Here is an 18,527-nt window from a genome sequence, read left to right as displayed (position 1 = left end):
GCAGCTCATCTATACAGATGCTGTGCATGTTCTTCAGATTTGCTGTATCACATAGTATGTTGGAGAAACATTAAATGAACTTATTGAATTTAGCATGTTTAATTGCATGTTGCCCAACTAATGAGAGGAACCCAGGGTTTGTCTTGGTCACCAATTTTACAACCAAAGTAGAGATCATAGGCTTTCTTAATAAGTGCAGTCATGCTGTATCTTTGAGCCTTAAGCATCTACTCACCACAAATGTATCGCAGCTGTGGTGACACTGATGAGACATTTCTGTTGTATTAAATGTTCTTAGAGACAATAAATGCTATTGTTAAGTGCATTGATTGTTCTATTGCCTGAAGAAACTTCTGTCTGGAATGACTGATCCCATTTTTGAAAAGCTCTTGCTATTGGGAAAGATAGGCAGGGATAGATTTCCTTGAATCAAGAGGATGTTTGGAGACAATTGACTGATGTAAAATGAGGCACCTTAGATTGTAAAGAAGAACCTGTTTCATGAATAAGGATTTGAAACCTTCCACTTGAAAGATACAGAAACCTGCATTATAATTGGTACACCCCATGGGCTATGTAATAAGTATGCTGTCACAACTGACAAACCACTCTTGTCTTTCAATTATACTTGCAGACTTGGCACCTGTGCATGGGTATTTCCTTCTAAGCAGTGTTGAAGATAGTGTTAGACTGCCAAATGCAGGTTCAGTCATTGAATACCTCCTGATCTGGACAACTGTTAAAGAAACTGGGATAAGAAAAATAGAGGCCAACCATGTGTGAAAGAAGGGAACCCAAAGGTATGAAGCAGCCAGTCTTCCAGAGTCTGAACTTGAAAATTTTAACTCAGTGGCTGTTTTCAGGGACTACCAACAAATACATATATTCAGTATTCCCATTTTCCAGGACTGGTTTTCTATCCAACCTCCAGCTAGTTCACACTGATGTTTGTACTGTAATTTTCCCATGGACCCAGTCTGGAGAATATATTATGGAAGGTTAAAAATAGCTGTAGTTCAAAGGGTTTTTGTAGAATATTTAATTCAATTTAATACACAGTGGCAAATATTAGAACCAGAATAATGTTAAGTTACAATATTCTCCAACAATAAGAATTGGAAGTGTGGAAACTTGCAGAGAGGTGGTTTAAATAATTAAGTCAACTGAAATTACGATTACATTTGAAAGGACAACCTTTATTAAATTCTAACAGGACAAGCAATTCCAAAAACGGTAATGTGCTGTTTGGCCCCGTCTGCACCAGTTCCAAAGGAATACGGCAAAAAGGCTGGCGGACTGTTTGTTGCGGGTACTGTGTTCTCAAGCTCTCACTATCAGAACCTCATGTTGGCCCTTGTGAGCTTTCATGTCGAACTGCAGGAAACAATGGCCCGGGCTCCTTTCCAGTCAAAAGAAAAGATAATGAATGCACAGGATCAATTTAATATATTTTAGCTTCTCCCAATTTATTTAACAGTTCTCCATTTCTAGAGGTATTCAATTATTGAGCTTGAATTTGGCAATCTAACACTATTTTCAACACTGCTTGGAAGGAGATACACCATTCCATTTTCCTGTCATTACTTTTGATGATTGGACTGGATGCATCAACCCTGTATCCCAGCTTCTTTAGTGTAGTTCAGTGATTTTCAACCTTTTTCTTTCCACTCACACATCATCTTAACTAATCCCTATGCCATCGGTGCTCTGTGATTAGTAAGGGATTGCTTAAGGTGGTGTGTGAGTGGAAAGAAAAAGATTGAAAAACCACTGGAGTAGTTGATAATTTAACCTCCTCGCTTTGTTTCAGAGGATCCTGAGGCAAAGGGTATCCTGACCATGGGTATCCATGGATGTTGCCTGACCCGCCAAGCTCCTCCAGCAGTTTATTGTTAAGATTCTTGGAACGCATTTGCCTGTGAATAATGTTAATTAATTAGTTTCATCCGACACAAACCTTACCAATAGCTGGAGAAGAGAAAAATGACATTACACATTAAGTCACTGTTGGTGTACAGGTAAACCCTGGGCTGAACCTTAAATAGACCAAGAGATACTAAATTTCTGGGAAGTGATTACTGGCACAACCATGGTTTTTTTTTTAAATAGAATGCCTCCACTTGAGTGCCAACCCCAAATAACTCAAATCCATTTCAGTTGCTTACAGCCAGAAGTGAATGTGCAGATCAGTGGTGGAGCTAGAGGGGTGCAGGGGAAGCATCAATTCAACAATCTGATTCCTTACCCCGGGCTGATGCTGCCACCGCCCAGTGTGGCCCTCCATTCGACCACTGACTCGCCATTTGGTATGTGTGGTGGGACCTTTTTTTCCACGTGCTCACTCCCTCTAACTTTAGAACCTGGCTACGCCCCTGGTGCAGCTGAATATAGTTCAAAATAATTGCAATAAATTCAGATTCTAATCGCTGTTCAACTGAACTGATCATGCTATTTCAGATTCCTTAATTTATTTTACATTTGTTTAAAGAGTCAAGTTTTACACTGGAAAAATTGCCTCTAATTCAATATGTACATCTATAACTATCTTCCCTCAATAATGTACATTATCTGCCAAATATATTGGCTATAAAATGGTGATGCTCTCAAATGAGAGTAAAGTTTGCAAAAGGGTGATAATATTTTGTGAGCACATCACAAATCCCACGGATCACCAGCGAATAGATTGCAATCCACCAAGACAGTTCTACATTTTACAGCAATTGTTCATCATATTTTTCCCATCTGCTGGCAATAGTTTCAACACTGGTTCGCTTTTCCTGGTGCTTGCATTCTTCTTGGCTTCTCTGTGAGAGAGAGAGAAGAGGAAATAATGCAATACAATCAATCTCACTGGAGATGATCAGATTTCAATGACTGAAACTACAGTGATAAACTGGGGGGGGAAAAACACAATTGAAGGCACCCATATGATCCAAGAGTTGCTACAGTCCAATTTCTGTTGTCCCACGGCAGATCCTTTCCCTCATCCTATTGATCATTTCTTATTCCTAAATTTTCTTTTAAGGTAGAGTACAAGTGGTAGCATTTTGGGGTTCAATGCAAGTTTCCAGTTGGTAGCTAGGTCCATTTTTGCAATTTCTTCTGTGAAATTAACTGAACGTGACCCCAGTGCAGGGTTACACAGTCACCACTTAACAATGGCTCCATCAGCAAAGTTATATGGTCGGAGTGTGTGATTCGAGGAATGTTGTGCAATTGATATAGGGTTCTGTAGGAGGTCAAATGCAAGGGCAACTTCAGTTTAATGGCAGGGCTTGAAAAAAGGATTTGCATGTTGAGGGATCTGTGGGTTTAGCTATATAGCTCATTGAAAGTGGTCGCTTTCAAGGACAGGTGGTAAACAAGACATCTGGTAATGCTTCCCTTCACTGAGTAGGGTATTGAGTACAAAAGGAAGTCCTGCTGCAGCTATTACCAAACTTTGGTGAGGCCACATTGTGTGCAATTCTTGTTACCCATTACACAAAGAATTTGGAAAGGTAAAGAGGTTTAGCAGAACATCGCCTAGTTGAGAAGATATGAGGAGAGTGGACAAACTTGGGTTGTTTGCTCGGAGGCTGAGCCATCAAAATTTTTTTCCCATGGTAAAAACGACATAGTTGAGGACATGAGCAGCAAGGGGGAGGTGAGAGTTTAAGGGAGGTATGCAGGCAAATTTTTTCTTTAAATTGGTAGGTGCCTGGAACAGATAACCGGGAGTAATGGTGGAAATGGATATTGATAATGGCATTCAAACAGACAAGAGGTGGCGGGATATTGATCAAGTAAGCAGCTTTGCTTTAATTCCAACATGGACACGGGACTAATGACCTGCTTCTGTATCGTACGGCTCTATTTTCTTTTTAAAAAAAAATGGATTGACAATGTGCATATTTACAATAGTTGCATTTAATATTGTAGATGTATGCCTGATGAGCAATGTGACCTTACCTGGCCAAATGCAGAACAGCTTCCACCACATTGGTCCCATCCTTTGCACTCGTTTCACAAAACAGAGCACCGTAAGTCTGAAGAAAAGAGAGACATAGAATTAACTTTGCATTAATCTATATACAAAGCCTGGTCTCCATCATTATTATTTAATGGATTAACCTCTAATTTAAAGCACTCATAAACAAATGTCTAATACAGCAAAACCCCCCCATAATCTGACACATTGGAAGATGCCAGATGAATGAATTTTCCAGTTGCTTGAGATTGTGTGTTACACAATTGGCAAGATGGTCACTGGGGCGGGCGCCAATTTTAAACTTTCATTTTTTTTAAACCCACTTTTTATTTTGCAAGAATTTATTGTATTAGAAAGAAATGTCTCAATGTCTGAACAATGTTTTTTTTTAAATAACTTTATATTGGCATTTTCCTTAACAGTAGGAAGTAAAACAAAATTCTGTGGACACTCTGGTTGAAACTCAGCAGGTCAAACCGTGTCCTTTATGTAGCAAAGGCAGAGATACATAACTGACATTTCGGGCTTGAGCCCTTCATCAAAGTATGAGAAAATACCGGCGAGTGTCAGATCAAAAGAAGGGGGCGAGGAAGCAGGGCTGTGTAAGTTGAAATAACTGGAAAGGCAAAAATTGGGGAAGGGAAAGGTGAGCAGGTTTAATGAAAGGGAATGAAGTCAATGTTCACGCCATCTGGCTGGAGGGTGCCCAGACAGAAAATAAGACGTTGTTCCTCCAATCTGTGAGTGGTCAAGGTGACGCCATGGACAGGCATGTGAGCGTGGCAGTGTGACCTGATGCATCATCTCCCCCTCTTTTGTTCTGACACTTGCTGGCATTTTCTCATACTTTGATGAAGGGCTCAAGCCCGAACGCCAGTTGTCCATCTCTGCATTTGCTACATAAAGGACGCTGAGTTTCTCCAGCATTTTACATGTTTATTTTTTACATCCACTCTGCTAATCTGTATTGGCAATACAATGGTGATGTAAATATTGCACAGTTATTGAAACAATAAGAAATTCATACCATTGCTAGCTTTTCTCCGTGGGCGGTCAATACAGCACCATGAGGCATTTCATTTCTTAAATCTATTTTATTCCCAATTAAGATAATTGGGATGGGACCAGCAGTTGAATTCTGAAAAGTACATCATTCATTACTTTATTATGAGCAAAGGTCTAGTTAGCAATAATATATAATGAAAAATAAATTTGAGACACTTTGGGGATCAGCTGTTCTTTCATTGCAGGTGCTCGTATTTTCAATGTTTAAAAAATATTGCTAGAATTTGGAGCTCTTAGTAGTATCCATAGCAGCAAAGAGATTCTTGGGGAAGCAGCTGTAGAAGAAGCGAACCTGGATACAGTAAACTTCCCACTGTTGTTCAAGAACTCCCCATTCTAAAAGGACAAGCTTGCACTGACCTCAAGTTTAAAAAAAAATTGGCATTAACATCGACTTCTTCAGTTTCCAATAGACACCCCTCCTCTGTCTTCATTACTCCAGCTCCCTTCCCCATTCAGATCTACCCTTCCCCTTATCCCGAGATTTTTTTCTCTCTTCTACCCTCTATATCCACCTGTTGATCTGTGCTCCTCCCCCTTCCTCCCTTCAGCTCTACCTTATTAAATCTCAAATAGGATGGACAAGAGAGAGAGACTGTAGATGTTGAGTATTTGGATTTTCAAAAGGCCTTTGATAATATGCAGCACCTTAAGATGAGAGCCCATGGAGGTACAGGATACAGCCCGCGCTGGCCGAGTATGGTTAGTGGTTAACACAACGCTAATATAGCACCAAACCTCGTGTCTGCATGGATTTCCCCAATTCACTCATGTCCAATTTTAACCCAAAAGGTAACTGGAGCACCTGGAGGAAACCCAGACACGGGGGAGAACGTACAAGCCCCCTACAGACTCCAACGCAGGTCACTGGCAGTGCAGTGGCTTGGTGCTAACTGCTACACTAACCATGGAGCCCCACATGTTGAAAATACTCATATGAAGCAGCATCTTGTCAAAGGGTAGGTGAAGGTAAGAGGAAATAAATCACCCATGCTCCACAGTTTCATAAATCCTCAAGAAGTTTATTGCTACCTTACTGGAAATACAAGCATGGCAAGAGGAGTGGAACTGTTTTGTAAATTCTTTTTTTTGTGGGGGGAGAGGGTGGGATTTGGCATTTCGGGCTTGGCCAGCATTTAATGCATATTCACTTCAAGGAACTTCCCAATTAGTAGCAACAAAATGATAGAATGAGCATCTTAGAGAGGAGATTGGGGGAAAAGGGAGAATTTAAACGCCAAAACAGCAGCAAGTGCCAGAAACCACATATAGTTGCATCTCAGTGTTTTAAATGAAGGACCATTATTCAGAAATCCCAATGGGTGGTTATTTGGTCAATTTCAGTCCTCTCTTGAACTCTGCCAGGGGCTTCCTTTATTTTAAAAATTACCCAACAGGACAATGAATTTTCAATAAAGTTTGGGCATTGATGGGACAAACATCCAATAAACAAGGGAAAACTGTCCGTTTGTGAACTTGGATGTGCACATCACCAATTCTGAAGTAAGACATTGAAAATGTCCATTTGTAGAACAAAAAGATTGTCATTAACGAGCATTTGATCTTGAACAACTCATTAGGGTAGGTGCTGGATCTTCAGCATAGGCCCAGAAGATGTTAATGAAGGGATGAGCATTGGCCAGGATACAAGGTACGAGATGTATAACTAGGTTTTGAACAAAATCTTCATGGTAAAATATGAAGACATTTCAAGCAGAACGAGGTGCAAGACTGAACAGTTTAAGTTGTACCTTAATTTCATCAATCCATTCCCGAACATTCAGGAAACTAATCTCTGAAGTCACATCATACAGCAATAACACACCGTGAGCTTTTCGGAAATAAGACTTTGCAATACTGCGGAACCTTGAAGTTGTAGGAAGAAAGAATTTGTCACTAACAAGTATTTGAACTAGAACACTTCACAACCCTGGGAGCTGTAGTTTCAGCTCAGTCCTGGAAGATCAAAGCAAAATAGATTGAGGAATTAAGCCAAACAATTGCATCGGTTGTAATTTGACTTTGCATTTGTTCAAATCGCAGAACAAACAAATTACCCCAGACCAATTGAGAAACCATTGCACATTTCTAATAACTGCGCTCATTTGCAGATCTTCAATGAGTTTTAACATGTACCTGCTAATACACACATTTAAAAGCCTTTGTTTGGGTACATTTTTTTAAAAAACTCATGAGTAATGGAAATAGTCCTGTGCAATGAGTTTTATAATTAAACTTGAAGTTGTCTCTCCAAATATATTGAGGTATATGTCTCAAAAAAGTTTAAAAGGTGTACTAAAATGTCCTTCAATTGGCCTGAGACATAGCATGTGTTTATATCTGCAGTATACAAATGGAAATTGCATTGAAAAAATGCTTTTTAAAAATGTGTAATGAACCTTCAGATTTCATTGATGTCAAGACTCCATCCCATCTTGCAGAAGTTTGCTATTTTTTTCTAAAGTACAATTCAAGAGATTGAATTGGTTAGTGTAGCAGTTAGCGACCAAGCTTTAAATCTAGATCTCTAAAGAACTTGGGCTTCCTTCCACCCTTCAAAATGTATGGAGGTTATAGGTCAATTGGGCCAAAAGATCTGTTACCTGCTATATGTAGGAAAGAAGATTCCTCTACAAAATAATAAAAGACTACCTGGGGCGTATCTTATTCCCAACCATCACCTTCTCCAAAAATTGAAAAACGCCAAGTTTTAATTCCACTAACAAGTTGATCAGGACCTTCATCTGGAAAACAGCTTACTGTAATTTTCCCTCTGCACTACCCAATTTGGGGGAAATATTAATCACACCTCCATTATCCCTCGAGCTAGAGGGAGATACGGCATGGTATTATTTAAAATGAACACGCGTCTCTTGGATAGGTTTGCTTGCAATGGGAACAAAAGACAAATCAATTCTTTCTTTAATTGGCCTGGGCTTTAAATAATTTCTCTCATGAGATTACAAAGGGCCTAGACACACTGGGGAAATAATACATCAAAATCATGGGGCATTATGTGAGTTTGGAAATAAAATGTACCACTATATTTAAGAAATTTTATCCCCACATTATTTAAATCAGTGGTTCTCAACCTTTTTCTTTCCACTCATAATATGCCATAAGTGCTCTGATTAGTAAGGGATTGCTTAAGGTGATATGCATGTGGGAAGGGAAGGTTGAGAATCACTGCTCTGGACCCAATTTCCTATTTCCTTTGGAGTTTTGAAACCGTGCACATAACGAGTCAATTAGGGATGATTAAAATAGTGGTTTTCAACCTTTTTCTTTCCACCCACATAACATCTTAAGCAATCCCTGACTAATCACAGAGCATCTATGGCATAGGGAATACTTCAAAGTGGTATGTGAGTGGAAAGAAAAAGGTTGAGAATCACTGAGCTATACCCTTACTTTTCACATGACTGATTGTGCCACACATTCAGTACAAGTTAAATTATTTGCATCAGTGAATTATTTAAATACCGACCTAATCTAAAGCTTCAAGTAGAGAAACATACTTCCTCACTTCAAACAGTCTCCTTTACCTCTCCTGCCCTGCAGTGTCCCAGATCTGTAATGTGGCACTTTCACCATCAACCAATAGCTTCTTCATTTGGAAATCAACTCCTAGAAACAAACAGTTTATGTTCAAATCACTAGCTTCATATGAAACATATTTTTTTTTTTTTACAAAGGTACTGAAAAGAGTTAAATAAAAACTCGCCCTTAATGTGCTACGTCAAAAAGGGAATGCATTTTATTTTTTCAAAAACATTTGTCCTCAGGATAGGAAGAAACTTCCAAAAGGGGCAGCATTTTCTCATATTCCAGCTACTGATTTTGCAATGACCAAGTCTCTTCCAGAGCGAGCCATGGTGTGCAATTGGACTAGAAATATCAAGGAAGGATTCTTTTACTAAACTTGAGGTTTTAATAGCTTCTTTGTTAACTTAGGAATTAATCATTTTTTTAAAAATTAAATTCTCACATTGTCATGTCAAGATCACAAGGCTGTGCCACTCCTTTTCCCGGAATAGCATAGCTGGTCCTAAAGTTGTTCTCACGTGCAAGAGCACCTCCTGCAGGCTATGGTCAAACCTCATTACCGGGTCACTACTGGTTGTAGTTGTGTTTGTTTCTCTGGAGGCTGGGCAGGGGTGAAGGGGGATAAGAAAGGAAAAATTGGCCTTTCGTGATTGCCTTGGCTCAGACATCAGCTCTTTGGAATTAGGAGGTTGCGGGTTCATGGCCCACAGTTCTGAGACATGCACACAAAAGTAGAGCGGATGCTTCACTGCCACACAGGAGGAAATCTGCTCTGTCAGAGGTGCCATCCTTCAGATAGAATGTTAACTGAAGATGCCATCACTCCCCTCTTTGCTCAACATCCCATATAGAGCAGAACAGGGAATTTCTCTATTATCTTGCACAACCGCCACTCCTCTTCACTAAAATAATGAAGTCTCAATCGTATTGAGAATGCTGTAATCTTGCTGTTTAAAGCAGCCTCATTTCCTACATTGCAATAGCATTTTGGCCACCAAAGAATGCAACCATAACACAAGGCCATGATGGAAAGGAATGATATTCACACAAGTTCTTCCAGGTAAGCAGGCTGAAGGCAACCCTACTTCCCAAGATATCACACCCATTAAAAGACAAAGAGCCGGGCAACAGAGGAAAGAAAGTCAGCTTACCCAACGTGGTAGAAATGTGTGGTTTGAACTCATTCTTGCACAAACGCAGCAAAAAGCTGGATTTCCCTGAACCTGCATCTCCTGCAAGGACAAGCCTGTAGAGTGGTCCATCTCCCCTGAAGTTATTCTTCGTAGTGCCTTCTGTCTGAAATGTTAAAAATGTTAATGTAATATATAGCTCATTTTCCATGTAACTGTGGAAAAATATAACAAATAGGGTGGTGTGGTCAGCATAGCAGTTAACACAACACTATTGTAGCGCCCGCGACCCAGGTTCAAATCTCGAGCTATCCGTAAAGAGTTTGTTCTCCCCGTGTCTGTGTGGATTTCCTCTCTCGGTTTGAATCATACAGGGTTGTCGGGTTAATTTGGTGGTACAGGGTCTCGAGCAGGAAGGGCCTACATCTAAATTTTTTTTTAATTAAAACCTCACTCCATTCTCCCCTGTGCCACCTGCCTTCCAATACAGGAATGGAGATCTTGGGCACTGAAGGACATAACCATCGCCATTCACTGCAGTCTAGATCAGATAGTGACTGCAGGATTGTTTTGATCCACTTGCTGGTAAGCTGCTGAGCATTCCTGCAAAGATGGCATTCTGCTTAGACAAAATGGTTCAATTCAATGCACTTGATGGCAAAAGTACAGAGCAGCATCAAGGAGGCAATGCTACCTAAAAATGTGGGCCATGCAGAACAGGAAAAACAACATCACATGGGCTCTGCAAGTGGACTTGATGGAAACCAATAGATCTTGCAAGTGCAAAAGGCAGAAGGCCTCTTTATTAATGACACAGAAATCACTAATACTCAAGGTAGTTTGGTATTACAACCGCTACCGATCGGGCACTTTGCAGGCATGTGCATGCCCCTGAAGATGGTCAGTCAAGAGAGATGCAAGAGTTCATCAAGCAGACCTATTGAGATAAATCGAACATTACAGCACAGTACAGCCCTTCAGTCCTCAATCTTTTGCCAACCTAAATATTCCTACCAAATCCTTCTTACCTCATAATCCTCTATTTTTTTCTTTCAACCATGTGCGAGTCTCTTAAATGCTCCTAATGTTTCAGCCTCCACCTACAACTCTGCAAAAAAAAACTTTCCCCTGATGTCTCCCCTAAACTATCTTCCCTTCACTTTGTACAGACCAATATAATGGAATGAGAAGAGGTGGTGAGTAGGGATGCCTTCCCAGGAGAATTGGCTTTCCCAAAGCATTCAGAAGTCAAAGGAGATTATGTGCCCACAGACCCAAGGGATGTAGTGAAAGCAGCAAGGCAGTGATATCTCTGGAAGAGAGAAGGTACAAAAAGCACAATTAAAACATCCTCAGTATTCACAGGGCCATAGGATACCACATGCTGATTTATGGCAGCTAATGGGATGAGGAGTCTTGAGTAAATTGTATAGTTCATGGGTCTCCCAGGGACAAAGTAGATTCCAAAAGGTATCCATTTGAATTCTATTCTCCCAGGACCCAAAGAGGAGCAGATAAGCAAATGCACTCAGCACAGACGTAAAACATGAAAGTCCGCAGACACCGAGGTTGAAATAAAAACACAATGCTGGAGGAACATATTATCTGCGACCATCGACCATTCTATTCTTTTCCCCTCGTGTTCCCCTCCCTTTCACCTGCACTGGGGGTAATAATAATAGTGGCTAGTTAACCATCATTTTTGGGATGTGGGAGGAGGAACCATGCAAACTCCACATGGACAGTGCCAGAGGTCACAGTTCAGCCCAGGTCTCTATTGCTGCAAAGCTCTACAAGCTGCACCACACTGGCGTCTTTTTAGCTGCATTCCCACCATTCAGTGAAAGAACGTTTTAAATAACATTAGCCTCCCTTCCATTTCATTGTGTGAATTGTCCAGAATGGCTATATTAAAAACTGCATTGGACACAAGCATACAGCTAGTGTTGAATAAGCCAGTTAACAGCTGCTCGGGGAGTTGATGAATGACCATTTATTCTCTGTTACCATCATGCAAGATTAACTGAGAAGGGCTGACAGAAACCCATTATGTCTTCTATTGACAGCAAACTTTCATGCAAAGAAACATGACAGAGTATAGAGAGGTGTTTGGCAAATAAATTGGGGAAGGTTTGTTAGAGCAGGTCACACACAAGCACTTTAAAACACAGAATTTTTGCAAGAGAGCTCAGACTCCTGATGGACTGTCATTTGCAAAAGGCAACAAATGTAACAACAGGCAGTAGCAGCTTTGTCTGGAAAACAGAATTTACTGTCTGGAAGGTCATGTGATCTTTGCAGGCAGGGAGGCAAAAAAAGAGGCTTTGCTCTCAGAGAGAGAGAAAAAGACAGACAGATATTGGTTCCAGAAGGACAAGCTGCCAAGCTTTGGAAGATGGCCTGGTCGTCCGGTGTTTCCCTTGGAATAGGAGAAACAGAAAGGAACTCTGTGGTGACTGAAACAAGAAAAATTCTTTCTCTGAAAGCCAACACGAACCCTTCTGAGTGGTAATTTTATAATGGTGAATTTTATTAATGTTAACTTCTGTGCACAGTATAAGAATTGCCTACAACCAGTGAGATTGGACTGTGAAACAAAGAACTTTGCTGAACTTACATACACATGTGCTTAGAATTAGAAGGGGGTTAAATAGATTAAGTCAATAGAGATAAGTTAAAGTTTGATTCTATTTTCATGTTCAAAGATCATTAAAAGCAACTTTTGTTTAAGTAACTCTGTCATGGTGTATTTTTATTGCTGCTAGGTTTTGGGGTCCTCTGGATTTGTAACAAACACGACAGCAATTTTTCATGAAATACTTCATATTTTTCCATCAGCAGAAATTTTCCTTTAAAGTATTCAGAAACAGTTTGATGTGCTGCTGTTACGATATTGGGGATAGTGGGAGAAAGTCTGGTTTTAAACACAAAACCTTTGCTGTCGAGGCAAAAGGAAAAGAATAATTTATCCAGTGCTGTCTGTAAGTGGTCTTTGCATTCTCTGTGTTGGCGTGGGTTTACTCAAGGTGCTCCAGTTTCCTCCCACCTTTCAAAAACAGACAAGGTTTGTAGATCCATTGGTACATGTGGGCAGCACGGGGTTGTGGGCCGAAAGGGCCTGTCTACAAATTAAAAATTCATCAAGAGGGCTCTGAGCACTGTGGACAAATTGAGATATTTTGCGGACATTGTCCACAGAACACTCAAAGCTGCTGCACAGGTAGATAGCGTTGTGTAAACACACAATGCTGGAGAGACTCAGCAGGTCAAACAGTGTCCTTTATATAGCAAAGGGAGAGATACATAACTAATGTTTCGGGGTTGAGCCCTTCATCAAAGTGAGAAAATTCCGGTGAGCATCAGAACAAAAGAGTGGGAGGGGGAAAGGGGTGGCAGGGCAGAAGATGATACCTTGAAAAGGGGAGGGGACAGCAGCACTGAGGGGAAGTTGGGGAGGGGGGGTGAAAGCAGGGCTGTGTAGGTAAAAAGAACTGGAAAGGCAAGAAATGGGGGAGGGGGAAGAAAAGGCAAGCAGGTTTAATGGAAAACCATCTGGCTGAAGAGTGCCTAGATGGAAAATAAAGTATTGTTCTTCCATTCTGTAGGTGGTCAGGGTGGGATAGTACACAAGACATGAACGGACATGAGAGCGGGAGTGTGACCCAGAATTGAAACGGTTGGCCACTGGGAAGTCGGTGTGGTTGCTGATGGTGAGGAGGTGCTGAGCGAAGTGATCTCCCAGTCTGCGACCAGTCTCTCTGATGTAGAAAATGCCACAAAGGGTCACCTCACTATGGGAAGGATGTAAATACCTTGGGGAGGGTGCAGAGGAATTTACAAGAATGCTGCCTGATTTGGCTTTGGAGACCATGCCTTACGAGGATAGTTTAAGTGAACTTCGTCGTCTCACCATGGAGCCAAGGAGGACAAAGGGTGACCAGATAGAGCTGTATAAGATGATGAGAGGTATTGATCACGTGGGTGGCCAGAAACATTTCTGAGGGCTGAAATGTCTAACGTAAGGAGGCATAGTTTTAAGGTGCTTGGGAGTAAATGCAGGAGGGATGCAAGGTACATTTTTCCCCCACAAAGAGTGGTGGATGCATTGAATGCTCTGCTGGCAACCGCGGTGGAGGCAGGTATAACAGGATCTTTTATGAGACAATTAGATAGGTGTATGGAACTGAGGAAAATGGGTTATCCAAATGTAAAATTCTAGGCACAACCTGAGACCCTGTACTCTGCTGTAGATTTTTATGGTCAATGTCCCATCCAAAACCAGGCAGATTAAACAGCACTGAGAGATTTGTTAGTTGTTCTGTTGGCTGGTCTTTGAGGAAGCGGTGGGGGGGGGGGGGGGGGAAAGCAGCTGTTCTTTTGTGAACAAGTGCATGTGGTTTAATTTAAAAAAAAACATTTGTTTTAATTTGCTTGGAGGCTAACAATTAGCTGTATATTATTTAGAAAGTGAATGGCTCTACACAACTTAAATCGTTCAGTAACAAAAAAGTTCATCAATCTAGGCTTTAAAAGTGCTTATTGTTCTATTGATGTATTTCCCAACTGTATTAATCAAAGTACAGACATCAAAAGTTATAAGTAGTTTAATTGCATAGTACAACAGAGTGAAGACGCCAGGATGGATGAGAGAACACTTTCCTGTCAGTCCGTGTTTAGATGTTACCTTGGGTGAGAATGCTGGCAAACGCCTGCGGGAAGATGCCGTAGAGCTGCAGCGGCTGACGGGCCGCGAGGGTTTCCTGTTTCTGGCGAGGCCATCCAGCTCCATCCTCACGTCTGGCATCTACAGAACCAGAAAAAAAGACAAATTCACAGACCCAACAACAAGGAGGACAATGCCCATTGGTGTACCCATTGCAAGTTCAAAACATTGCTCAAAAGAATCGCCTTTTCTCCCCCAACAAAAAAAAAGATTAGACAGACAGCATGGTGTCCTGTGCGGCCCAAATCACTAACTAACCTATAAACCCCGTATGATTTTGAAGGGTGGGAGGAAACCAGAGTTCCCGGAGGAAACACGTGGAGATAATGGGAAAAATGTACAAACTGATAAGTGCTGGATTCGAATAGTGTTGCACTAACAGGTTTCCCTTTTTGCCAATCATTTTGGATGTTAATTTCCAGTTTCCTGATGCAGCAATATTCCTTGTTCTCTTCCATACAAATGCCTCCATAGTTTATCATTTGTATTCACCCCAATCTAGTAACTTGTCCCAAAGCACTTCCAAGGGGCATTTTCGCAATGCAGCCATTCTACATAAAGAAGCATCAAGGCTGGTGGCAGTGTAAATGTCAGGATGGTAAAACCGAGCTGGGTCTCCCCCTCCAGGTTTCGTTAAGCAAGGGTATTTCACCTAAACTTGCAGTCCAGATACCAGTGTTTTAAATGAAAATGCGATTCCACTTTTGCCCAGAATTGGTGCAATGCAGACGTCATGACTGGAGGATTTGGCAGAGATGAGGAGTAGCAAGGCAACGGAGGGATTTGAAAACAAGAGGAAGAGTTTTAAAGCTGCTTAACTTGAAGCCTACAATGGAAGGCCGAGAGTAGAAAAGGGCAGTTAGGAATCAGGATACGACCTGAATTCTGAAGGAGTTTTAGAAGGGCAACGAATCAGACAAAACCCCAGTGAGCGTTTGGATAATCAAATCTAGAAGCAGCAAAGACACACATCAGAGTTTCAGTACCAGGATGGCCAAGGTAAGGTGTTAGGGGTGAAGCAAAATTCTCCAGCTGTTGTGATTGTCTGGTTGGAGGATGCCCAGTCAGAAGATGAGGTGTTGTACCCCAAGTAAGGTGTTAAAGAAGAAAGTTAGCCAATGCTGCGGTTGAGAGCAATGCACAAACGCGCTGGAGAAACTCCGCAGATTGCTCAGCCCCCATAGGGAAGGTAACCAACCTTTCAGGCCCTGTCGAGTTTGGCCAAAGTAAGGGCAAGAGTTGATCTCAAAAGAAGTGGAACTACATTTTCCAGGTGACGAACAGAAGCTCGAAAGCTCAACAAGGGATACGAGGTTGCGAAGCTCCATCTTAATTAAAACAAATTACAGCCAGAAGTGGAACTCTCTGCCCAATGCAACACTGAAGGCTGCATCCCTAAATATATTCTTGAATAATAGGGGATTTAAGGGATACAGGGAACAGGCAGCTAAGTGGAGCAGAGCCCACAATCAGCCATGATTTAATTGAATGGCAGAGCAGGATCAATGGGCCAGATGGCCTACTACTGATGTTCCAAGACTGATGGTCAAGTTAGGCAAACTTTGTACCAGAAACAAACGGAGCACCAGCTTCAAGATTTAACTGACAACTCAACAAAACCTCAAGGAATAATTAAATTCTGAGCAAAGAGCTCAGTAGTGTTCAAAACATACTGGGGGCTGTAGGTTAATTGGCAGCACAGACGCCTGGGCTGAAATGGCCTGTTCCCGTGCTGTGTCTAAAAAAAATCTAAATTGAAAAGAGTGGATTCTCTTTATAAATATGGTTGCTCATGCAACAGTCACGTCTCTCACCATTCAACCTATGCATTCATAAGCAATTGCTCATTGCTTAGATAATCTGGAATGAATCTCAATATAATTTGTGATTACACCTTGCACTGCTAGCTGCACTGCAGAACCAATTAACATACCCATGTTTATTTGAGCAATTAATTTTTACAGCTTTAATGTCTGGCTCGGATGTTGTTTCTGCAGCTTAGTTGACAGAAAGGAATGTGGAACAGCGAGTTTCCACCAGGAGGAGTCATTGAGAAAGTAGTTGAAACCATCAGCTGATAATGAAAGGTGCGTCTGACATAAACAAATCACTGTAAGTCATTTGGGCCCCGAAGGAAAGCAGATCCCCTCACCTCTGCATCAGATGCCACGTAAGAGTAGCTATAGTGCATGGTTTCACGGGAATCATTGCTGTGATCACTGTCGAAATCATCTGAAGAATACTCTGCCACATCCTGGCCTGTGGACACACCACTGTCCAAGTATCGATTTGCCCAGTTTTCCACTGCAGATATCCTGTGCCTGGATTCATCGTTGTTCAAAATCATGGAGTTCACGTCATCATTGGAAGCACTAAAAGGTGATTTATACGGAGAAAATTTGGTTAATTCACTCCAATCAGTCTGGGCTGCATTGTCTCATAATCGATGAAACTACCCAAGCACTTCCTGTGGTCTGATGTTTTGCAATCTAACCATTGAAGAACTATCTCCTCTTTTTCCACATGCATCTTTCAACATCTACCCTGTTCAAATCATTTGTAGCAATTTGGAGAGAAATTTTCTCCAGGACTCCAGTCTTGAGTACTGTGTACAGTTTTGGACACCAAATTATAGGAAGGATATAAACAAAATAGAGAGAGTGCAGAGAAGGTTCTCGAGAATGTTGACAGGATTTCAGGGTCTGAATTATAGGGAAAGGTTGGGCAGTTTTCTATGGAGCGTAGAAGATTGAGAGGGGACTTGATCGAGGTGTTTAAGATTTTAAAAGGGTCAGACGGAGTAAATGTGGATAGGCTTTTTCAATTAAGAATGGGGGAGATTCAAGCTAGAGATTGAAGGGGGAAAATTATAAGGGGAACATGAGGGGAAATTTCTTTACGCAGAGGGTGGCGGGGATGTGGAATGAGCTTCCGGCCGACGTGGTCGAGGCGGGATCATTGGTTACATTTAAGGAAAGACTGGATCGTTACATGGATAGGAGCGGACTGGAGGGGTATGGACCGGGCGCTGGTCAGTGGGACTAGGAGGGTGGGGATTTGTTACGGCATGGACTAGTAGGGCCGAACTGGCCCGTTCTGTGCTTTAAGTGGTTATATGGCATTTATTGATGCCTCACAAGCCCCTTTTCCATGGGCATCCCTGTTAATTGGCCATGCAATGTCCCAGGATAAGAAGCCCTTATGCTGTTTCCACTGGGCCACCTTAACTGGGACACTAATTGCTTTTCCATTGAACACACTCATCCCTGGGGATTGGAGTGTTCTGCCTTCAACTGGAAACCAGTGACTTTCTGCTGTCCCTTTTGCACTGATTTTATCAGCACACTGGCGTCGGCAAACGCCAGGGATATGAGGAGGGGTGGAGGCGATTGATCCCTGGCATGAAATGACGTCATCTGACGCCAGCGTTCGGACAAGGATCCTTTTCCACTGGACCCTGTCCCAGTAAATTCCCAGTTAATTCCTGGGACAGGGTGCCAGTGGAAAAGTGGCTACAGATTGGGGCCCAAACTGTGTGAAGTATTGCAAGTAGGCTCTGCTATTTCTGAATTCCAAACCACGACAAAGTCAAAAATAATGCTGCAGCTGGAATATTCTGATGAAAGCAACTCCATTTCCTCACGGATGCTCCATCTGTATAATATTCCCATCGTTATCGGTTTTCATTCCCTTCATTAATGCGGGCTTAGATAGGCTTCCAAAATGTTTGATCCACGTGAACCCAGTTATTTTAGTGTGCAATAATGGTGGCGTGGAGATGCATTCTGGATAAGATGGCAAAACAAAAGTCTACGCTTTGATGTGTCAGGTTTAAATTCCACCTCTGCTCACTGGGGATTCACCGAAGCCGATTCCAATGGATTCTTCCATAATAGGGTTCATTAACAGCAGCTCAGACCCATGTTTAGAAGGGCTCATCTCTGATCTGTTAATGTCAAATGTCCTGCCCACCATTCCATTTCCTCCACCCTCATCATTGCTCTTATTATCATGTCCAAACAGTACATGCCGATCCCCAAACACGGCCACACTCATTTGCCCCAGAGCAATGGTTCTCAACCTTTTTTCTCCC

General features: G+C 41.7%; 1 protein-coding gene across 2 annotated transcripts in view; it reads right to left on the bottom strand.

Annotated features, from left to right (window-relative positions):
- Positions 1 to 1,175: 1,175 nt before the first annotated feature.
- rasef2 (RAS and EF-hand domain containing 2) overlaps positions 1,176 to 18,527 on the bottom strand; it is a 59,753-nt gene continuing 42,401 nt past the window's right edge. Inside the window, exons 10-17 of one of the 2 annotated variants that reach the window (XM_069910960.1) lie at positions 16,587 to 16,806; positions 14,396 to 14,515; positions 9,733 to 9,877; positions 8,581 to 8,662; positions 6,787 to 6,901; positions 4,998 to 5,108; positions 3,952 to 4,028; positions 1,176 to 2,804 (exon numbers count right to left, since the gene is read on the bottom strand). In XM_069910960.1, coding sequence (XP_069767061.1) covers positions 2,705 to 2,804; positions 3,952 to 4,028; positions 4,998 to 5,108; positions 6,787 to 6,901; positions 8,581 to 8,662; positions 9,733 to 9,877; positions 14,396 to 14,515; positions 16,587 to 16,806 — 970 coding nt within the window. In that variant the 3' untranslated portion in view covers positions 1,176 to 2,704. Of the gene's footprint in view, positions 2,805 to 3,951; positions 4,029 to 4,997; positions 5,109 to 6,786; positions 6,902 to 8,522; positions 8,663 to 9,732; positions 9,878 to 14,395; positions 14,516 to 16,586; positions 16,807 to 18,527 lie in introns of those variants that run through there. The other variant, XR_011348714.1, reaches the window with a different exon arrangement.

This window comes from Narcine bancroftii, chromosome 14 (assembly GCF_036971445.1).
Source record: "Narcine bancroftii isolate sNarBan1 chromosome 14, sNarBan1.hap1, whole genome shotgun sequence".
Lineage (NCBI taxonomy): Eukaryota > Metazoa > Chordata > Chondrichthyes > Torpediniformes > Narcinidae > Narcine > Narcine bancroftii.
The sequence above is the reverse complement of the archived record's forward strand: the minus strand, read 5'-3'. Positions and strand labels throughout refer to the sequence as shown.